At 34.7% G+C, this 19,371-nt stretch overlaps 1 protein-coding gene across 1 annotated transcript; it reads left to right on the top strand.

Moving 5' to 3' along the window:
• Nucleotides 1–2,421: 2,421 nt before the first annotated feature.
• On the top strand, nucleotides 2,422–17,687 carry LOC112032538 (probable starch synthase 4, chloroplastic/amyloplastic). Its single transcript, XM_065761290.1, has 20 exons — nucleotides 2,422–2,457; nucleotides 2,558–2,586; nucleotides 2,699–2,765; nucleotides 2,874–3,002; nucleotides 3,119–3,211; nucleotides 3,647–3,851; nucleotides 6,663–6,797; nucleotides 9,599–9,703; nucleotides 10,048–10,146; nucleotides 11,025–11,154; nucleotides 11,956–12,006; nucleotides 12,080–12,190; nucleotides 13,732–13,841; nucleotides 14,107–14,275; nucleotides 15,361–15,447; nucleotides 15,709–15,780; nucleotides 16,310–16,423; nucleotides 17,055–17,116; nucleotides 17,224–17,320; nucleotides 17,467–17,687. The coding sequence occupies exons 1-20, from the start codon at nucleotides 2,424–2,426 to the stop codon at nucleotides 17,584–17,586; spliced, it is 2,019 nt and encodes a 672-aa protein (XP_065617362.1). The 5' UTR covers nucleotides 2,422–2,423; the 3' UTR covers nucleotides 17,587–17,687.
• Nucleotides 17,688–19,371: the final 1,684 nt, after the last annotated feature.

Below are 19,371 nucleotides of genomic sequence, written 5' to 3'. Positions count from 1 at the left end.
GAGGGTCTAATTCCAGTCCTTGCAGTAAATATTAAGACTAAAAATTTTAGTCTTTCATAAATATATGCTAATAATTAATAATTGAATTATAATTAAAATTATATTATTTGAATTAATTAGATAAAATAATTTTTGTTTTTGAAGCTATAAAAATTAGATTCACCAATTTAGTATCGTTAAAAATTGTAGATAATTGGGGTTCAATTCAAGCAATAGTCAAATAATAATATAATCCTTTGTAGTACTTGTGGGGGGCCTTTTTGTACTATTAGGCCTCAACCCCTTCTGCTATGCTACGACTCGTTAGTCTGAGGTAAGAGAGTTGGGACTGGCCTTGCTGGGATTGCAATTCAGGCTAACTTATGCACAAGTTAGGCTTACCCAACGTAGACGCGTCCGGACATGAGTGCTATGGGCTGAATGTAAGGTGTGATCACAGCATGAGCAACTGTTACAAGTGTTATAATAGGAATATATAATAGTAGGATAACTATGATAATAACATGTATTAAATAGATCTAATACCATGAAGAAAACTAACAGAGTTATAGCAGAATAATACAGCAAGTAGGAATAACACTACAGTAGAAAAAGGTAAATAACTTAATAATTTCTAGCCAAACAGTGGGTAAATCATCCAATAAACATAACCAACGAAACAACTCGTTTGCTGGGCTATGGGCTGAGCTTTTCAACAAAAGCAAACCCAAAAAGGGAACCAATCTCCAACGCAGGTAACCTCAACAAAATGCTCCTGCCATAGAAGTTACTTGATCTAGAAAAAGGGCCTAAGTGGTTTGAGCTTTGATTTACAATCTTCAGAGAGTGGATCTATCAAGAGGGAGAGAAAATGTGGTCTATTGATGCATGCCTCTTTTCTTACTACCTTTCTTGCTCTCGGGTTTTCTTTTTACTAAATCTTTCTATCTTTTTTGTTTGTCTCTCCGTGTTCTCTTTTCTCTCTTCCTTTCTACCTCTTACTTTCCTCCCTCATTCACTGTTCATGGTTACCTTATTTCATACCGTATACTATTTTGAAATTTACCCCTTCTGTCCTTTAACTGTTTTTGGCTTCTTGTGGGCATCTCTCCAAGACTGCCTACTAATCTGCCGGCTGTCCAACCATTTCCTTTGCCCAGAGAGTGTTAGTTGCACCACTCTTCATTTCCAAACAAAATTACTTGTCTTGTTCCTCACCTCCCTCAATTCTTGTTCCACTTCGATAAATAAGGATTGAGCTACTTCACAACTTACCTCTATGACATGCATCAAGTGGTCCCAGCCCACACTTACCTCTTTTGGGTGAAATACCATCCCAGCAGGACATTTCCCCAAAGAAGCTTAGGCAGGAACCCCAGATTAGACCCCCTATTTCTCTCCACCACTAAACCACACCCTTTGAATACCTTGACCTGTGGCCCACCTTCTACGTATTGGTTGGGTACAAGTAGGTGCTGCCTTAGTCCTTCATGCATGCTCCACTTTGCCTGTGTTTGTTTCTTTCTGGCCTTCACGCCATTTTTGCAACTCTTGTAGGGTCTGGTTCTGTTGTGTGTACTAGTTTGTGTTTATCCTTTATGGCGCGAAGGATATATGGGCTTTTGAGCTCATGTCTTCTTCCTTTATCCCTTCCTAGGTTGAGTATTGTTTAGGCGAAGGCTTTTGTCCCCATAGCCTGCTAGGCCTCTGTTCTTGTCTTTCTTCTTCATGGCCGTGGGCCTTTTAGCCATTAATCTTGCCATACTGCTTCATTGCGTTTGCCACAACCTTGTCTTGTCTTTACTTCTCATTATCCCTGTGGGCTTGCTGGTTAGTGTTCCTGTCGTATTAGCCCATTGACCCACCAATTCCCATTTATGCTTCCTCGGCCCATTTACTTGTTTTTTTTTTTAACATATTTTTACTCCCATGGGTTTATTGCTTGATTCATTGGGCTTCCTCGGTCCATTTACTACATTTTTACCTTTTATTACTTTTATGGGCTTATTGGCCATTTTTCTTGCCATGTCAGCCCAACTAAGTTTACCACTTTATTCCTCGGGTTTTCTCGGTCTGTTTACATCTTCTTTACCTCTCATTATTCCCATGGGCTTACCATTTCATTTCTTGGGCCTCCTCAACCCACTTACTTCATCTTTACCTCTTGTTACTTTCATGAGCTTGCTGGCTATCAATCCTGCCACATAAACCCACTAGGCTTGTTACCTCATTTTTTTACTATTTTGCCCTCTTTTTCTTCTCATCTCCCTTATTATTGGGCTTCTTTTGCTGCCGAGCCTTTTGTAAAAAATGGGCATCAACAGTACTCTATATTTGTGGTTTGAACCCCACTTCTATCTCCCTTCACTATCCACCTATCTTAAAAAAAAAAAAATATATATATATATATATAATTTTATTACAAAATACAATTTAAAAGGGCAATGGCTTATATAATAAAGGGTCACCACATGTGGAGTGAGTGCTTCCTTTTTCTTTTCTTTCAATGAATTTTTTTTTCCCTTTTTTAAATGAAAATATCCATGTACAAGTTTGATATGTATGCATTTTAGGTCAGAAGGTCTTGATAATATGGAGATTCGTCAGGTATGTAGTGGTTTCTCCAAATGTGACTTGATGGGTTTTTGTTTTTTGGTGGCATGGTTTAATTATGCTGAGAATTTTGTTATTTGCTCATTGCTAATTGGAACTATTTCAGTCATCAAATGGGGAACTGGAAGTCAAACGGAATAACATTGGGCAGCTTTTTAGAGAAGCTCAGCAGAGTAAGTCCACAATTGATGTCCTTTTTTTGTTTTTTTTGGGGGGGGGGGGGGGTTTGTTCTCTTAAATGTTAGTCATATGTATTCTAATGCATTTTTGATGATATTCAGACATATTGTACTTGAACAAACAACGTCTCGTGGCAGTGGAGGAGCTGAACAAAGCAAATAGAGAGAAGCAACTGTTGCTTGATAGGATAGAACGATTAGAAGTAGAAAAGCAGGCTGGTGTGGGAGAAGGTAATATTACCATGGCTTAACATGATTGAAGCAATGAGTCATGACTAGTTGTAGTTCAATGTATTTTTTATGATATTCAGACATATTGTACTTGAACAAATAATGTCTCATGGCAGTGGAGGAGCTGGACAAAGCGAATAGAGAGAAGCAACTGTTGGTTGATAGGATAGAGCGATTAGAAGCAGAAAAGCAAGCTGGTGTGGGAAAAGGTAATAGTACCATGGCTTAACATGGTTGAAGCAATGAGTCATGACTAGTTGTAGTCCAATGTAGATTCTTGATTTAATTTTGGTTTTTATTTCTTTGTTGTATTTTAGTGTTTGTCTGCTGTTTCACTTGAAAAGTCGGGCATTGCATTCATCATAATGATTGATGCGATCTTGAAGGACTTTCTTGTATGTTTAATACTAGTACCAAAATTTATGTTGTGTTTAAAACATCTTAATTAGTGATTGTGACTGTATACCATTTATAATAGCCTGCATATTTAACAATCAAAACATCTTAGTTAGTGCATGTTCTCTGTTTTTTTCTCCCCTTAATACTTCAGTATTTATGCATTCTGTGTGAAAGGAAAAAATATCATTAATAGCAATGTGTTCAAGTTGAAAATTGTGTTTCCATTGGTGTCCCACCTAAACCAGATAAGCTATCACTTTGTTGGGAATTGCTGCTTCGGATAGACTCAATGGTCCTCAGTGGCATGATTAGCGCTGGCGAAGCATCTGATTTCAGAAGGCTGGTCATGGATCACAAGGTTATAGTTGCTGATGCTTTTAATGAAATCCTGCAGAAGAAAGATGCTGAGCTTCTAGCAGAACTCCTCCACTTCTCAGATAGAAGCAAAAAGTATAATTGCCTACTAGATGTTGCAACATTTTTTTCTTGAACAGTTGAGGATAATGAACTGAACTATGGCATTGAGTATTTCCTATGTTATGCGCGCGCGTGCACACACACACATAAAATGGACATGCATAGGGACACACTTAGAGTGATATGTATGTATGAATGAATGAACAGACATATGTCTATACTTTTTATATAATTATGAATGGTATATTGACTTGCAATTAAGTCATCTGCCCTTTTGTACATTTAATGATAACTTACAAAATTAATATATAATTTGAATTATAGACTTACAGAACAGTATATTCTGAAATTTGAACTGAATTTCCCTCCAACCCACCATGTGGCGACTCAAATGAGCATTTACATGTACTTTTAGTCACACGACCTATTTAAAAGTCATGTGAGTTGTTTAGATGACTTAAGAGTTGTTCTAGGACCACAACCTTTTTTGCCACAACTTTGCCACAACTCTAATNAAAAAAAAAAAAAAAAAACACACACACACACACATGCTCGCTTCAAGAATCGCCTACTTGAAGATGTTCAGAAGTTGTGTGGCCAATTTGGGTCTGTTTATGTTTTTTTTTTTTTAGATGTAAAAGTACTAATATTGCAGCTTACTCAATATTTGGGTCAGTTGATGTTTTTTGTACATCTAAAAAAAATGTTTTACATCTAAAAAGGGGGGGGGGTGTTTGTTCTCTTAAATGTTAGTCATATGTATTCTAATGCATTTTTGATGATATTCAGACATATTGTACTTGAACAAACAACGTCTCGTGGCAGTGGAGGAGCTGAACAAAGCAAATAGAGAGAAGCAACTGTTGCTTGATAGGATAGAACGATTAGAAGTAGAGAAGCAGGCTGGTGTGGGAGAAGGTAATAGTACCATGGCTTAACATGATTGAAGCAATGAGTCATGACTAGTTGTAGTTCAATGTATTTTTTATGATATTCAGACATATTGTACTTGAACAAATAATGTCTCATGGCAGTGGAGGAGCTGGACAAAGCGAATAGAGAGAAGCAACTGTTGGTTGATAGGATAGAGCGATTAGAAGCAGAAAAGCAAGCTGGTGTGGGAAAAGGTAATAGTACCATGGCTTAACATGGTTGAAACAATGAGTCATGACTAGTTGTAGTCCAATGTAGATTCTTGATTTAATTTTGGTTTTTATTTCTTTGTTGTATTTTAGTGTTTGTCTGCTGTTTCACTTGAAAAGTCGGGCATTGCATTCATCATAATGATTGATGCGATCTTGAAGGACTTTCTTGTATGTTTAATACTAGTACCAAAATTTATGTTGTGTTTAAAACATCTTAATTAGTGATTGTGACTGTATACCATTTATAATAGCCTGCATATTTAACAATCAAAACATCTTAGTTAGTGCATGTTCTCTGTTTTTTTCTCCCCTTAATACTTCAGTATTTATGCATTCTGTGTGAAAGGAAAAAATATCATTAATAGCAATGTGTTCAAGTTGAAAATTGTGTTTCCATTGGTGTCCCACCTAAACCAGATAAGCTATCACTTTGTTGGGAATTGCTGCTTCGGATAGACTCAATGGTCCTCAGTGGCATGATTAGCGCTGGCAAAGCATCTGATTTCAGAAGGCTGGTCATGGATCACAAGGTTATAGTTGCTGATGCTTTTAATGAAATCCTGCAGAAGAAAGATGCTGAGCTTCTAGCAGAACTCCTCCACTTCTCAGATAGAAGCAAAAAGTATAATTGCCTACTAGATGTTGCAACATTTTTTTCTTGAACAGTTGAGGATAATGAACTGAACTATGGCATTGAGTATTTCCTATGTTATGCGCGCGCGTGCACACACACACATAAAATGGACATGCATAGGGACACACTTAGAGTGATATGTATGTATGAATGAATGAACAGACATATGTCTATACTTTTTATATAATTATGAATGGTATATTGACTTGCAATTAAGTCATCTGCCCTTTTGTACATTTAATGATAACTTACAAAATTAATATATAATTTGAATTATAGACTTACAGAACAGTATATTCTGAAATTTGAACTGAATTTCCCTCCAACCCACCATGTGGCGACTCAAATGAGCATTTACATGTACTTTTAGTCACACGACCTATTTAAAAGTCATGTGAGTTGTTTAGATGACTTAAGAGTTGTTCTAGGACCACAACCTTTTTTGCCACAACTTTGCCACAACTCTAATGTAGCAAGCTGTGAATGATTTCCTATCACTTTCACATAAACTCACAATTTTTTCTTCACCACTCATAGTCTGCCACATCAAAGTTGTGGCTTGAATATTTACTTTTGTTAAATTATTCTATTCACGTAGATTTGTATGTAAGTATTTTGCCTTTCTCTCTTTGCATGCAATAGCCTTTGTGTTAACCTATCTCTAGTAATGTCTATACTGATTAACATTAGTGAATATTTACTATGCTAAAACATGTATGTTGACTAGAGTATAGAAAAGATAAATGGTTGGGATTTCTTAAAAAATAAAAAAAGAAGAAGAAATGGCAGGGATGTCTTGCAACAAACTTTGGCATACTTCATTTATGACATAGTCCCGTAAAAATGTGGTTCATGTGTTAATCATTTCATAAATGGGGTGTTGTCCATTCAATTGGAGATGCTTAACTACATTTCCCTTTCAAAGTCATAAACTTTGGTCTAAATTTAATTTATTATTATTTTTTCTTCTTTTCTTTTATCTGCTTATTTATTTACGTATCTTAACCATTCTTCCACAAGATTTTCTCTGTTCTGACAATTGAATTTTGTATAATTTTCAATCAGGAGTGGCTTTCACGTTATCCATATTTGTACTGAAATGTCACCACTGGTCTCTGTTGGATCTTTGGCATCTTATGTGACAGGCTTATCTTGCGCACTACAAAGAAAGGGCCACTTGGTGGAGGTTATACTGCCAAAGTAATATAGGACATTTTCTTTGATATTCATTCTCTCTCAGATTGCTTGTCATTGGAATTTAGCAATGAAAGGTCTAGATTCTCTTTTTGCATATTCTTTTAGAAACCATGTGAATGCTATAACATTTCTCTCTTTGGGTTTGAGAAAGAATGAAGGAAAGAGAAAGAAAATGCTAACATTATGGTTTACCAACTCTCTGTCTTTCGTCTAACGTGTATCTTCTTCCCATTGTTGTCTCACATGTCAAGCTCATGCATCTACAATTGCCCTTTTTTTTGTTTTTGGGGGGGGGGGGGGGGGAGGGGGCTTTAATCCAAGTGGACCATTATGTGCCATTATGAACTCGAGCAGATGGTTATAAGTTGAAGAGGACAAGAGAAAAGTACATCAAAAGATTTGAAACCTGTTAAAAGTATTTCTGGCAGGCGTACTAAAACTTTGGGGTAGCCAAGGCAACCTCCTTGTTGTCTCTTCCCTAGTAGGACCACCATTTGCCTTCGTCATCCGTAGGAAGTGGAAGCTAGATGAGATTTTGGAAACTAAGGCAAAAGAGTATTTAGCACCTGCATAATGATATAAAAGTTGTCAGGTCACATGGGATCTAAGTTCTCTAGCTGAACTTATAGCGCAATATGGATTTTAGGCACTTATGCAGGCCATAATGGAATAATCCCCCCTTCCTGCTGTTTTCTACTAGGCAACAAGGTATAATATTATGAAATCATTTATACGTAAAACTTGCAAACCTTTCCCTCCTTACCTAGTATGACCAATTTTTTTTTTTAAGAATCATAAATGTTTCCAGTGAACAAATGATGTTTCTTTTTGTTATCTTTGATGGTTCTGATGTTCTTATTTCTTAGGCTGTAAGAACTTGAGTTGTTTTGTATGTTATCCTTACTCCCCTGTCCCCCCCCCCCCCCAACCCTCCAAAAAAGAAAAAGAAAAAAAAGAATGTTTGCTTCTTGATCTAAAGATCAGATGATTTTACGTATCCCTTCCATTATCTTTTGATGTTCTTATTTTTTGGGTTGTATGAACTTAAGTTATTTTCTATGCCTATCAGTCTTGTAGGAAGCATCTACAAAATTCTGACAAAAGTATTGGCTAATAGATTGAAGGGATTTTGGGAGAGATTATTCTAGTTCTCAAAATGCACTTTTACAAGGGAGACAAATTTAATTCTGTCCTCATTGCCAATGAGGCCTATATAGTTGGTTGAAACTTGGGAGATCATTGTCCAAGTTAGATGCGGAGAAAGCATATGATCATGTGAATTGGCAATTTCTGCTATATACATGTTACAACAATGCTGTTTTTAGGGAATATAGTTCCTGTGTGAGAGATACCAGATCTGATGGAGCTAGTGGGCAACTTAGGATGTTTCATATCTACCTACCGATGATGTATCTTGGATTATCATTGTGAGCTCAATTCAGGACAAGACATATTTGGGACAACCTTTTATAAGAATACAAAAGATTTTGGCGGGGTTGAAGAACGGGACAACTCACTCTAATCAAAAGTACATTATCTAGCCTTTTAACGTATTTTTTTTTTCATCCTTGTTTCTTTACCTGCAAGAATGGCAAGAAGGATGGAGAAACTCCAAAGAAATTTTCTTCGGGGTGGGATGGCCTAGGAATTTAAGTTTCATCCAGTCAATTGGATTGCTACATGTATTCGTATTCCTTATGGACGTTTGCGGATTAAGAAGTTAATGGATTTAGTCAAGCACCCCTTGGCAAATGGTTGTGGTGTTATGTGGGGGAGGAAGATGAATTATGGAGGAAAGTGACCGATAAACAGTAGGGCATCTCTTAGGGAGGTTGGTGGTCATATATGGCTTAGACAAGGTTGGGAATAAGTTCCTTAAATTTGTTAGATTTGATGTGCAAACTGGGTATAGAATTCATTTTGGCATGATATAAATGCTGATATTCCACTTAAGAAGTACCCTGAAATTTTCCTAATAGTTAGAAACAGAGATGCTAAAGTAGCAGATTACATAGAATTCTAAAATGGTTTTGTTTTTTGGGCACCAATATTTTGTAGAGTGAGACATGCTTGGGAATTGAATAATATATAGAGCAGTGTTTGGATGATGTATAAGCTATCAAGCCAAGATGGGAGAAGGTAGACAAAATGGTTTGAATTCCATTGACGAGTCATGGCTTTCAAGCAAATAGCTACTACAGGCACTATATGGGAGGGAAAAATACTTTCTATGGCAAAGCATGCTGAAAGTTATTTTATTGCTGAGAGTGGCTTTTTTTCTTTCAGTGCGTTGTATGGGGGGAAATTTTGACCATAGATGATCTCTAAAAGAGGGGAATTATCATTATGGATTGATGTTATGTGCAAGAGCCCTGGGAAGTCAGTGTCACGTGTCTTCATTGTATATTGTTTGGGAATTATGGTCTTTAGTCTTTTTCTTGAAGACCATCTATGAGTGGACTTTTGCTTCTAGATAGTAAATGTTTTGTACCTTTTTTTTTTCCCCGGCTCTTCCTTTGTAGACATCCTGTGTACTAGGGTGGTGCCTCTTTTTGCGCTTTTCAAAGAAATCATTACTAATCAAATTAATAGCATATGTTTGCTAGTTGATCAAAATAACGAAGAATTTAATATTTACTGTAAAAGGAAGATAGTTTAACCTATGTTTAATTTATTGTGATATTGTGCATCAAATTGAAAGGATCTTACTAAACATATGCTTCCTCTACACTTTTGATTCTAAGTGAAATTGCAAGTTGGACGTTTCTGATATGTTTCCTTAAAGGAATCTACCTTGTAAATAGGTATGCAATTATGGACCTAGATGAAGTTCAAGGGCTGCAAGAAATTAAGGCAGGGTTTTATTCATATTTTAATGGTCAACAGCATGGAAACAGAATTTGGACTGGGTGAGATTTCTTGTTTCTATATACTGCATATTTAGGTTGAGCTGTTGATCAACTCCAATTATACTTAGGAGTAGTTGTTCAGAAGGAAAATCAGCAAAATCAGTCAGAAACTGCATTCTAAATTGCGCTTAATGAATATTTAGACTCTTCATTTTTTTGATAGGTAAGAAAGTAATATTATTAATAGAAAAGAATAAAAGATACACAGAGTTCACGGTAGTGAACAAAGAATAACTTAGCAACAAAAAGAAATAAAGGAATCAAAATCCTATTCTAAGAGACAAAAGAAAATCAATAATAGTAGACTCTTCATAATGTTCTTACACTTTATACTCATTTTGCAGTGTTGTCAGTGGCATTGGAGTCTCTTTTATTGAACCTTTGTACTACTCATCATTTTTCAGCCGTGAGAAGGTATATGGCTACTCAGATGACTTTGAACGGTTAGTAGCTAATTTCTATAACTTTTTTATTTTGTATCTAGTGTATAATTTGATTGTTGGCATTCTCTTGTATACTTCCCATGTATTTGGTTGTGCCCCTTTTTGCACATTTATAAATTGATACATTATAAATATAAATGGATGCATTATAAAGAACAAAGTACCTCTTGTGAAGATTTGTGCGCATTAGAGAGTAAAGACAATTTTTATGTCATATTAAACATGACACACCAAATTGGTTAAGTGCACAAGCTAAATTTTAGTTGCATGATTTTGGTAGTTCCTATAGGATAGAACACAAGCACTACTCTGGTATAAGCATTATTGTACCAATGAGAAAACAGTGCAATGAAAGTAGTTTATGACCATTTTAAAAAAAAATTAGTTTAGAATCCAGCACACTCTTTGTCCTGGTAACCATCGCCACCAGTGGTTCCATAATCCCAACCATGGGCCTGCCCTTTCTCCAGCTTTTCCATTACTCTGATTAAACTACTGCACATGCTGGAAATCTCTCAACACCATTACTCCACCCTCAATACATGCTGCCCCATAAACAGTGTGGAAAGCTATCTAACAGTTTTTGTAGATTCCATCTAACTCAAAAAATAAGACTCTGAACTTCTATTTTTTAATTTCAATTTGGAATCATACTCTTATAAAGTGAATACCTTATTCTGGTCTTCAACAAGGGAAAACACAAGAAAGGTCACTGTGAAGGGTCAGTTGTTCAAGGCACTTTACTTATTTACTCTCTTTGAATGAGACACCAAATCTTGTGATGCCAATGCAAGGAGATAAAGTCCTTTAGTTTTACTATAATAATGGATCTTCCAGTGCAATTTAATTATTGCAGCCTATCTGTTTGATGCTTTCAGATTTACGTATTTCTCTCGTGCTTCATTGGACTATATAGTAAAATCTGGAAAGCAGCCCGATGTGCTACACATACACAACTGGGAGACTGCTATTGTTGGGCCACTTTTCTGGGATATATATGTTAACCAGGTGCAATTTGAAATTGCTTTTCTTTTTCTCATATTAAATTTTTTGATTTGGCATGCTGCTGCAGCACATATATGCTATTACTCATTTTCGATATTATTTTTCTCATTGGATCAATATAAAGTTGTGTTGGCACCTTGAAGTCAGCTTTGCTTTTCTTTATGAAGGAAATTTATCTTATTTTTCCCCCACCAATATTTCAACCAATATTTATCCTTAAATAAATAGTTGATGTAGGTTCAGTATAATAATTTGGTAAAGTTACTCGAGTAAACCATCATGCTAATTGGAATATAAATTAGCAACGAGTTTACACTCTTACAGACACTTTGCTTGGAAAAAACGGAGACACTTTTAAAGCCTCCTTTCTCTTGTGGATGAGTGGGAAAGATCTCTGTGGAAGAATATTGACAGTAATGGGTAGCTAGATAGATGGAACTACACTACCAGATTGTGAAAGTTAAAATTATCATATCAGCTCCTGGCTTCTAACTATTAATTTCTTCATGGAATTCCTCATCAAGTCCTAGTGGTCACATAAAAAGGCAATAGGCAGTATGTGGGCCTTTGGAACTCATATTCATAACTGTGAAGTTCAGTCTTTTAACTCAAAATTCTTTAGAGCAGGATTTATACTCATTCACTAGTTCCTTTTATGCTGGGACGAAAACTCTTTAAGCATTGTTTTTTGGCTTTAAATAATATGGGACAGTTGATTTCTTTCAGCTAATGCCAGTTTTTCTTTATTCCATATAATTTTGTGGTTTTCATTCTCACAAATAGAAATGCTCTCACTTTATATAGGGACTTGGAGGTACTAGAATATTATTGACATGCCATGACTTTGATTCACAGGCAAGTTTCTTTCTTGTAAATCTTTCTGGCTTAACTTGACATTATTTGATATCCCCCAAATTTAATGCTTTAGTGTCTTGAGCAACCGGATAAGCTTTCACTATGTGGACTTGATCCCCCTAGACTTCACCGTCCAGATCGTTTGCAAGATAACACTAAGACACATCTTGTCAATATTTTGAAGGTATGCCCTATTGCCTATTAAAGCTTACTCGTTCTTCTTTCATTCCCTCAATTACTGCATAATACATTATTTATCTAAAAATATCATTTAGGATGTCTTGTCAAAGTATTTCTAGCATTGGTGACATGTTTTTGCTCCACCCTCTTTTCAACATGTCTAAAAATATCGTAGAAATTAAGTCCAACTTGACTTAAGAGAATTTCTAAATTCCAGCCAAAGCAAGATTGTATGTTTGTATGTATGTGAATCATATGTTTAGTTTGCAAGGATCGGATACTGCTTTGAAATCAAGAAAGCCAGAATCTCATGTCATTGGTCAATTCTATTTTTACGTCTTACATGTCAATTGATAAGGAAACTCTTTACTTATTGATTCATGTACCTAACTGGAGTTGATTTGAAGCATTGGATGTGCAATAAAGGATTTGATTAATATTGTAACTTTATAGGCACCACTGTACCTCTGGTGGAAAAATGACTTGCAGTTATTTATTTTTGTTCTCTTTTTTTGAAGAAATGCCTTTAAATTTTCATATCTTGTTAAGTGTAGCACTCTTGTTGTGTCATTTGTCATTTTAATAGGAAAAAAAGTAGGGCCAGATTTTGGGTTTTCTTTTGCCCATGTATGATCTTGAAGGACAAAGGTATATATGCACCCTAGGATAGGGCGAAGTTAAATTCAATGCTGTTTCGTCAATATCAGATGAGGATACTGAATTATCCAAAAAAAGAAGGATGAAGGATACTTATTGACTCTCCTTTCACAAATTTCTTGGAGTTTATTGAACTTTTGAAATTTAGAATTTTTTTTTTCCTTTTTTTTTGGGTCTTGACCCCCCCCCCCCTTAATTATTTATTAAAAGAAAATTGTTGTTAAATGAATATAGATACATAAATCTTAAGATTCAAAAAGAGACATTAGTCTTGTTAGAAATATGGTTAAATGATTAAGTTCACCATTTCCTATGAGCTTAAATTTTTGGGACAATTGTCAATTTAACATGGTATAAGAGCAGGTGGTCATAAGTTCAAAGTTCAAACTCTATCTTCACTCTACATCCCAAAGTTAAAAATTCTAGTGTTTGGCCCATTAATCAAGGGGGGGAGTATGCTCACATTTGAGGGGGAATGTTGCAATTATGGTTAAATGATTAAGTTTACTATTTCCTAACAGATTAAGCTTTTTGGGACAATCGGTTGTTTATTACATCTCACATGACAACTAGGTTGAAATTGTCTGGTTTATGATTTAATACAGATGGTATGGTTAACAAGGGAAGGCCAGCTTGCAAGATTTTCCTTTTCATACCCCTTTCCTTACCCAAAAAGAAAAAAATAATAGCACACCAACAACGAGCTTTTATTTTTATGTCTTTTACATTTTCTTCACATCTTTACCTAAATTTCAGCTTCTACATCTGTTGAAATGGTCTTTCAAATTATTTTCCTTGATCATTTATATTATTCTTATATTGCAAGGCTTCTTGCGTCTTTTGACTGTCTGGAATCACTTAAAATTTTGAGTTTATACATGTTTGCAGGGCGGAATTGTTTACTCTAATAAGGTTGTGATAGTATCATCCATGAACTCAAAAGGCAGAATCATTAGTAGTTTCAGTCATGAATTAAAACCTACCTTAAGCATCCACCAGTAAGTGATGCCTGTTTACCATTTTAAAATTTGAATAATACAATGTTTTTTCTTCTGTGAGTCGTCGTTTTTGTTAATCCCCCCTATCATTGTATGCAATCTGAAAAGGAGCAGAAGGTTCTTGATATAACAAGTTTAATGGCCCAGTAATATGGTGCTTACCTATCTTCTTGCCAATTTTTTTTTTCTTTACCTCCTTGCTTATTATCCTTGAAATCTGCTTCTTTCTTATGCTGATAATCTCTTCTATTTTCCGGTATTGCAGGGACAAGTTGGTTATTGCTCCCTATGGATTTGACAAGTCCACCTGGGATCCTTCTAAGGACAACTTTCTTCCAAAAAATTATAGTGCAGAGGATATGAAAGGGAAAACTGTTTGCAAAGTTGCATTACAACAACACCTGGCGTTATCTGGCAGTGCTTCTTCTATTCTTGTAAGCTTTGCAGCTGGGGTCATTTTTAAACTTTGTTGCTTTTTTTTTCTTGACCAATTAATTATTTCTAAGTAACATGGTAATCTAAATGGATGTGTGGAAAACTACTAATGAAATAAAAAAGTACATGTGTTTGACCTTAACTAATATGTTGAGGATCCATAGCTGATGGCAAAATTTTAGGACTCAGGTTTTGTTGCTGTTGTTGTTAAGTGAATCTAATACCTTAAGGTGAATATGGGATGTGTACTGATTTCAGAAATTGAATGTCTCTCTTTTTACAAGATTTTGTGTATGCAAGTAAGAAGCACTATGGATAAAGGGTTTTTTAATATCAGTTTCGATCTTTGTTTGACTATATTATGTACAAGTATTAGAATATCTTACTATTATTCATGCATAAAGATGTATATATATGTGCAAGGGTGACTGTGCCTATAAAAAGTATAGTTGCTTTAAAATTGGTAGAACTAAATCTGTACTCAGAATGTTTGATGTAAAAAATAGGTAAATTTTCTTCAACAGTTCAGTTTAACATTAGCTCTGCAGAGTGCATATATTTCTACAATTACTGTGGAGGTTGCATGAACCTGGATCTTCCATGTAAGTGGACCTTACATCATGTGGGTCCCCTGTAATGAATGGTCCGTGTCAGGTAGCAAAACTTATTGCAGCTGATAATGTCTCTATTCTGCAAAATTTGATGGTATGACTCAAATACTTCAATGGAATAGTACTTAGACATAACCTGAACTGGACCTAGAACTCAATGACAGAAAAAAATTTCTTTGGTTTTATTTACAAAATAGTGAGCCTGGCAGATTAGCCCATTTCCCAAATATATGGAGGTTGGGAAAAGTAATTATTTCAGTTAAGGGATGTTATTCTCCACGTCTTTCTTCTGTCTTTTGAAAAGGTAGTTATATGGAGTGGCTTAGGTGTATCTTTTGTTCTTTTAGGTGGTTGAGGATGATGTTCCACTTCATTTCTTATCATTCTAATGATTTTTCTGTCCTTAATTTTATTAGTTTCTTTCTTCTCTTTATTGGAATGGTCACTGAAGTTAGGATCTGATGTTTTATCAGGTTGGATGCTTCTTCGCAGAACTATCAGAAATTGACATGGAGAACCTGAAGGCAGTTGTTCAGAATGCAACCAGGAGAGGCGTCCAGGTTCTTGCTTCTATTAGAGTTTGTGGTTACTTTTTCCTAAGAAAATGCATAGCTTAGTGGCTGAATTTAACTGAAATCCCTTACCAGCTGATGTGGTAGTGAGTTTATATTTTTGTTGGAACTAGGTTACAATTTGTTGATGGTAGGGGAAAATGTAATGCGCCACATTATTTGTTAAGACTGGATATATATCTGGGTTTTAATTTTCTTCTTTTTCCTTTGGATTTCTCATTGATGTGATTGTTAAGTTGAATCCTACAGGTTATTTTAGTGGAAATTAGCAAAAATTCAATCACAAATAAGAAACTGGAATCTTTTCAAGAACTCCTTGAGGTACAGGCCTCACTTCCTTTTGTTCTTCAACTTCTTTGACATCCTTCAACAACTTGTCATACACAATTAATAGAAACAATTGCATTCAAAACTTTGTTGGTTTTAGGCCATATTCCATCATCCGATCATATTCGAGCTGACAATGACTGTTCTGTTCTTAACTGCATGCTATTTGCACTGTCTGTTTCGAAATTAAAGTTTTTTGGAAAATGAGTCATTTTCGAAAGGACATTTTCTAGAAAACTATCTCATTTCCTTGAAAATGAGCTTGAAAACGTGAATCTTTACTCCTTTGTTTCATGTGGTGTGAGATAGAGTTGTTTTTCATAAAAATTTAACATAAAACAATCTCTAAAAAATAAGTTTTCCATTGACCAAAGATAGTTTGGAAAACTATCTTCACATAAGTTTTTCCATCCAAAAAGTCCATCGAAACAAATGGAACATTAATTCAAAAAAGACAGAATAGTTTGTTTGATGAGCTACTCGCTGATAATAACATTTGTATGTTTTCTTTGTATGTACTCAGGATCAAAATGTGAGATTTATAAACAGACTTGGTGAAGCTATATCACATTTAGTCTTTGCAGGATCTGACATTATCTTGTGCCAATCTTTTCATGAACCTGATGTCCAAGTGCCAGTAAGTCCTGTCACACTCACTATTTATATGTAAAGTTTCTTATGAATGGTTTTCAAACTCCAAGCTACCACCTTCATGGATCAATGGGCTTTATTATCAATTTTTCATAGAGATCCCATACACACTAGCACATGCATAAATACAGAAATACATGTATATGTGTGTACATATGAATACAAACCACTAGATGTCTATATTCCTGTTACTTGAAGTTGGCTGCATGGATCTCTTCTTGAAGTGCATATTCCAGCAACACTTTATTCATCTTCATTATGGTTGGCTACACGAATTCTCTTGCAGTACTGGCATGCAGCTCTATCTAGGCCTATGTCCTCATGATTCTGTTTTATTCTCTCTGCCCCATGTTCTTTTTAGACTGTTTTTTGTCCTCAAAAGTGCTGTTATCTTGTATTTGAACAATTCTCTCTGTTCTGGTACTTTGTTCATCTTCTTGCCTGGCTGAATTATGATAGATACTATGATTTGTTATAAATTTGGTGCTGCTTCCACAACCTCTTTTTCATTGTATGACCAGTTGATGTGTGCACATGAAATTTACTATAAAATGTAATGGAGTGTCCTGCAAAATGTTGTTTCCTGTTGTTTTATTTTTTGGTTGTGAAAAATATAGCTCAAGGCTTTAAAATATGGAGCCGCGCCAATTGCAGTAACCTCCACTGATGATATTTCCAGGTAACTGGGTTTTTTTTGGGCAGAGAACTATATTAAATATCTATCTTTTTTCTCCTAACTCAATAAAAAGAGAAGAATTCATACTTCTCTGCTCAATGACTTTACAGGAACTTTGTAGATTATGACTACGAGAGGACTAAATTCTCCCAGTTCATCAGCTCTAACTTTGGAAAAATGTCCTTAAGCCAAGCCCTGGATGAAATTGTATGAATTTATCTGGGTGATCATAGTCATAGACTTTCCTTCTTTTTTCCTGGGGTTTTGATTCTGCAGTTGGAGGAAAGTAATTCTTTAGGAGAATGTTTTTTGTAGCTAAAGGGTACTAAAGATTTGAGCTTTGTTATCTGTAGGAGAACAATCCATCCAGATGGAATCGAAAAATATTGGCCGCAATGGCAATGGACTTCTCCTGGGATGCAGAGTGCTGTGACGTGCATGTTTCTGCCTACACTGCCATCAAAAAATTGTGAAGCAGGACGTTATGTATATATGTACATATTTAATTTGTATATGAATTGAGCATATTACAAATAAGGAATTGAACACAATAATCCCCCCTTTTTTTTCTTAATTTTTTTTTTTTTTTTTAGGGGTTTTGATTCTGCAGTTGGAGGAAAGTAATTCTTTAGGAGAATGTTTTTTGTAGCTAAAGGGTACTAAAGATTTGAGCTTTGTTATCTGTAGGAGAACAATCCATCCAGATGGAATCGAAAAATATTGGCCGCAATGGCAATGGACTTCTCCTGGGATGCAGAGTGCTGTGACGTGCATGTTTCTGCCTACACTGCCATCAAAAAATTGTGAAGCAGGACGTTATGTATATATGTACATATTTAATTTGTATATGAATTGAGCATATTACAAATAAGGAATTGAACACAATAATCCCCCCTTTTTTTTCTTAATTTTTTTTTTTTTTTTTGGATTTCTTAACTACTCATGTACAGAATAAATGAATAAATAAATTCCTTATAAAAATACCTAAATTCTTTATTTAATTCGTATGATCTTGTCGAGTCGCATTAGTGTAGCATTTCGGTCCTCTTTGGTCCATTCAGTCCATTTTGGGCTACTTTGGTCTATTCAGTCCACTTAAATATATTTGGGTCCATTTTGGTCCGTTCAGTCCATTCAGTCTAGTTCATTTAGTTCGGTTTAGTACACATCGGTCCATTCATACCATTCCAATCGATTTGGTCCATTTCGGTTCACTTTTGTTCATTCGGTCTACTTTGATGATGCTTTGGGAGCTGCTTCATTAATAGGTATGTCATTTTTTAAACAAGGCGTTAGTAAGTTCTTGATAAAATAACATTTTTTAAAATGTTATGAAAGTCTTTTTTTTTTTTTAAATAATATAAGTAATAGATTTACTTATATCTGCTTCCTCTTTAGTTCATTAAAGACGTATAAATGACGAACCATTTGTAAGGAACACTAAAAACAAATTCCAATCATACATTGCATTATTTACAAAATATCTTGCCTTATAATATTTGAATGTAAAATGCATTATTTTCCTTTTTTAAAAAAATTACAAAATTTACAACACTTTCAAATAAAAAATAAAGATTGCTTAGTTAAAAAAATCTAATATATTGTATCAATTATACTTTGTTAGAAAATAATCGCATCATATTAAGAAGGATTTGAGACTAATACTTATAGGTCTTGTCTACTATTTTCATCTATCACTAAACCAAAAAAAAAAATTGTCAATTTTTTCCAATTAAAAATTATATATTAAAATAATAACATAAAAAAAAGAAGTGAGCTTTCAAAAGTTTATGTAATGACGGATAACATTAGAAAAAAAAAATCAACAAATGGTGAAATGTTTCATTTTATTTATATTGACTAAATTATACTTACCTTTATTAGTTTGAGATGGTTTTTATTTTTTGGTTTATTAAGTTTGAGATTTTTCATTTTAGTTCACTAAGTTTGATTTTGTTCAAAATAGTCATTTCATTCGTGTCAATGACTACTATGGAGATAAAGTTAGAGAGAGAGAGAGAAAAATGAAATAACATTGATTTGTTGACTCTCGCAATGATCATTTTGAAAATGAACCAATCTTGGTAAACAAAAATGAAATTCCCAAATTGAAAATACCAAAATAGAAACAATCCAAATTTCAAGTATTAAAATATGATATGTCTATGCCATCAATGGAATGGGCAAAATGGCCTTTATAGCTATGATATGATATTATGTTTATGTACAATGATTTTATAGTTTAATTGACAAAGTTT

This window comes from Quercus suber, unplaced genomic scaffold (assembly GCF_002906115.3).
Source record: "Quercus suber isolate HL8 unplaced genomic scaffold, Cork oak 2.0 scaffold_405, whole genome shotgun sequence".
Taxonomy (NCBI): Eukaryota; Viridiplantae; Streptophyta; class Magnoliopsida; order Fagales; family Fagaceae; genus Quercus; species Quercus suber.
This window is presented reverse-complemented; position numbering and strand designations above follow the sequence as displayed.

Excerpts from the sequence above, each read along its gene's own strand:
- LOC112032538 (XM_065761290.1), top strand. The coding sequence starts at position 2,424 with ATGGCTTATATAATAAAGGGTCACCACATGTGGA. Across the intron at positions 3,003-3,118 it reads GCAGGCTGGTGTGGGAGAAG|TGGAGGAGCTGGACAAAGCG; the intron begins GTAATATTACCA and ends GTCTCATGGCAG. Across the intron at positions 17,117-17,223 it reads TCCACTGATGATATTTCCAG|GAACTTTGTAGATTATGACT; the intron begins GTAACTGGGTTT and ends ATGACTTTACAG.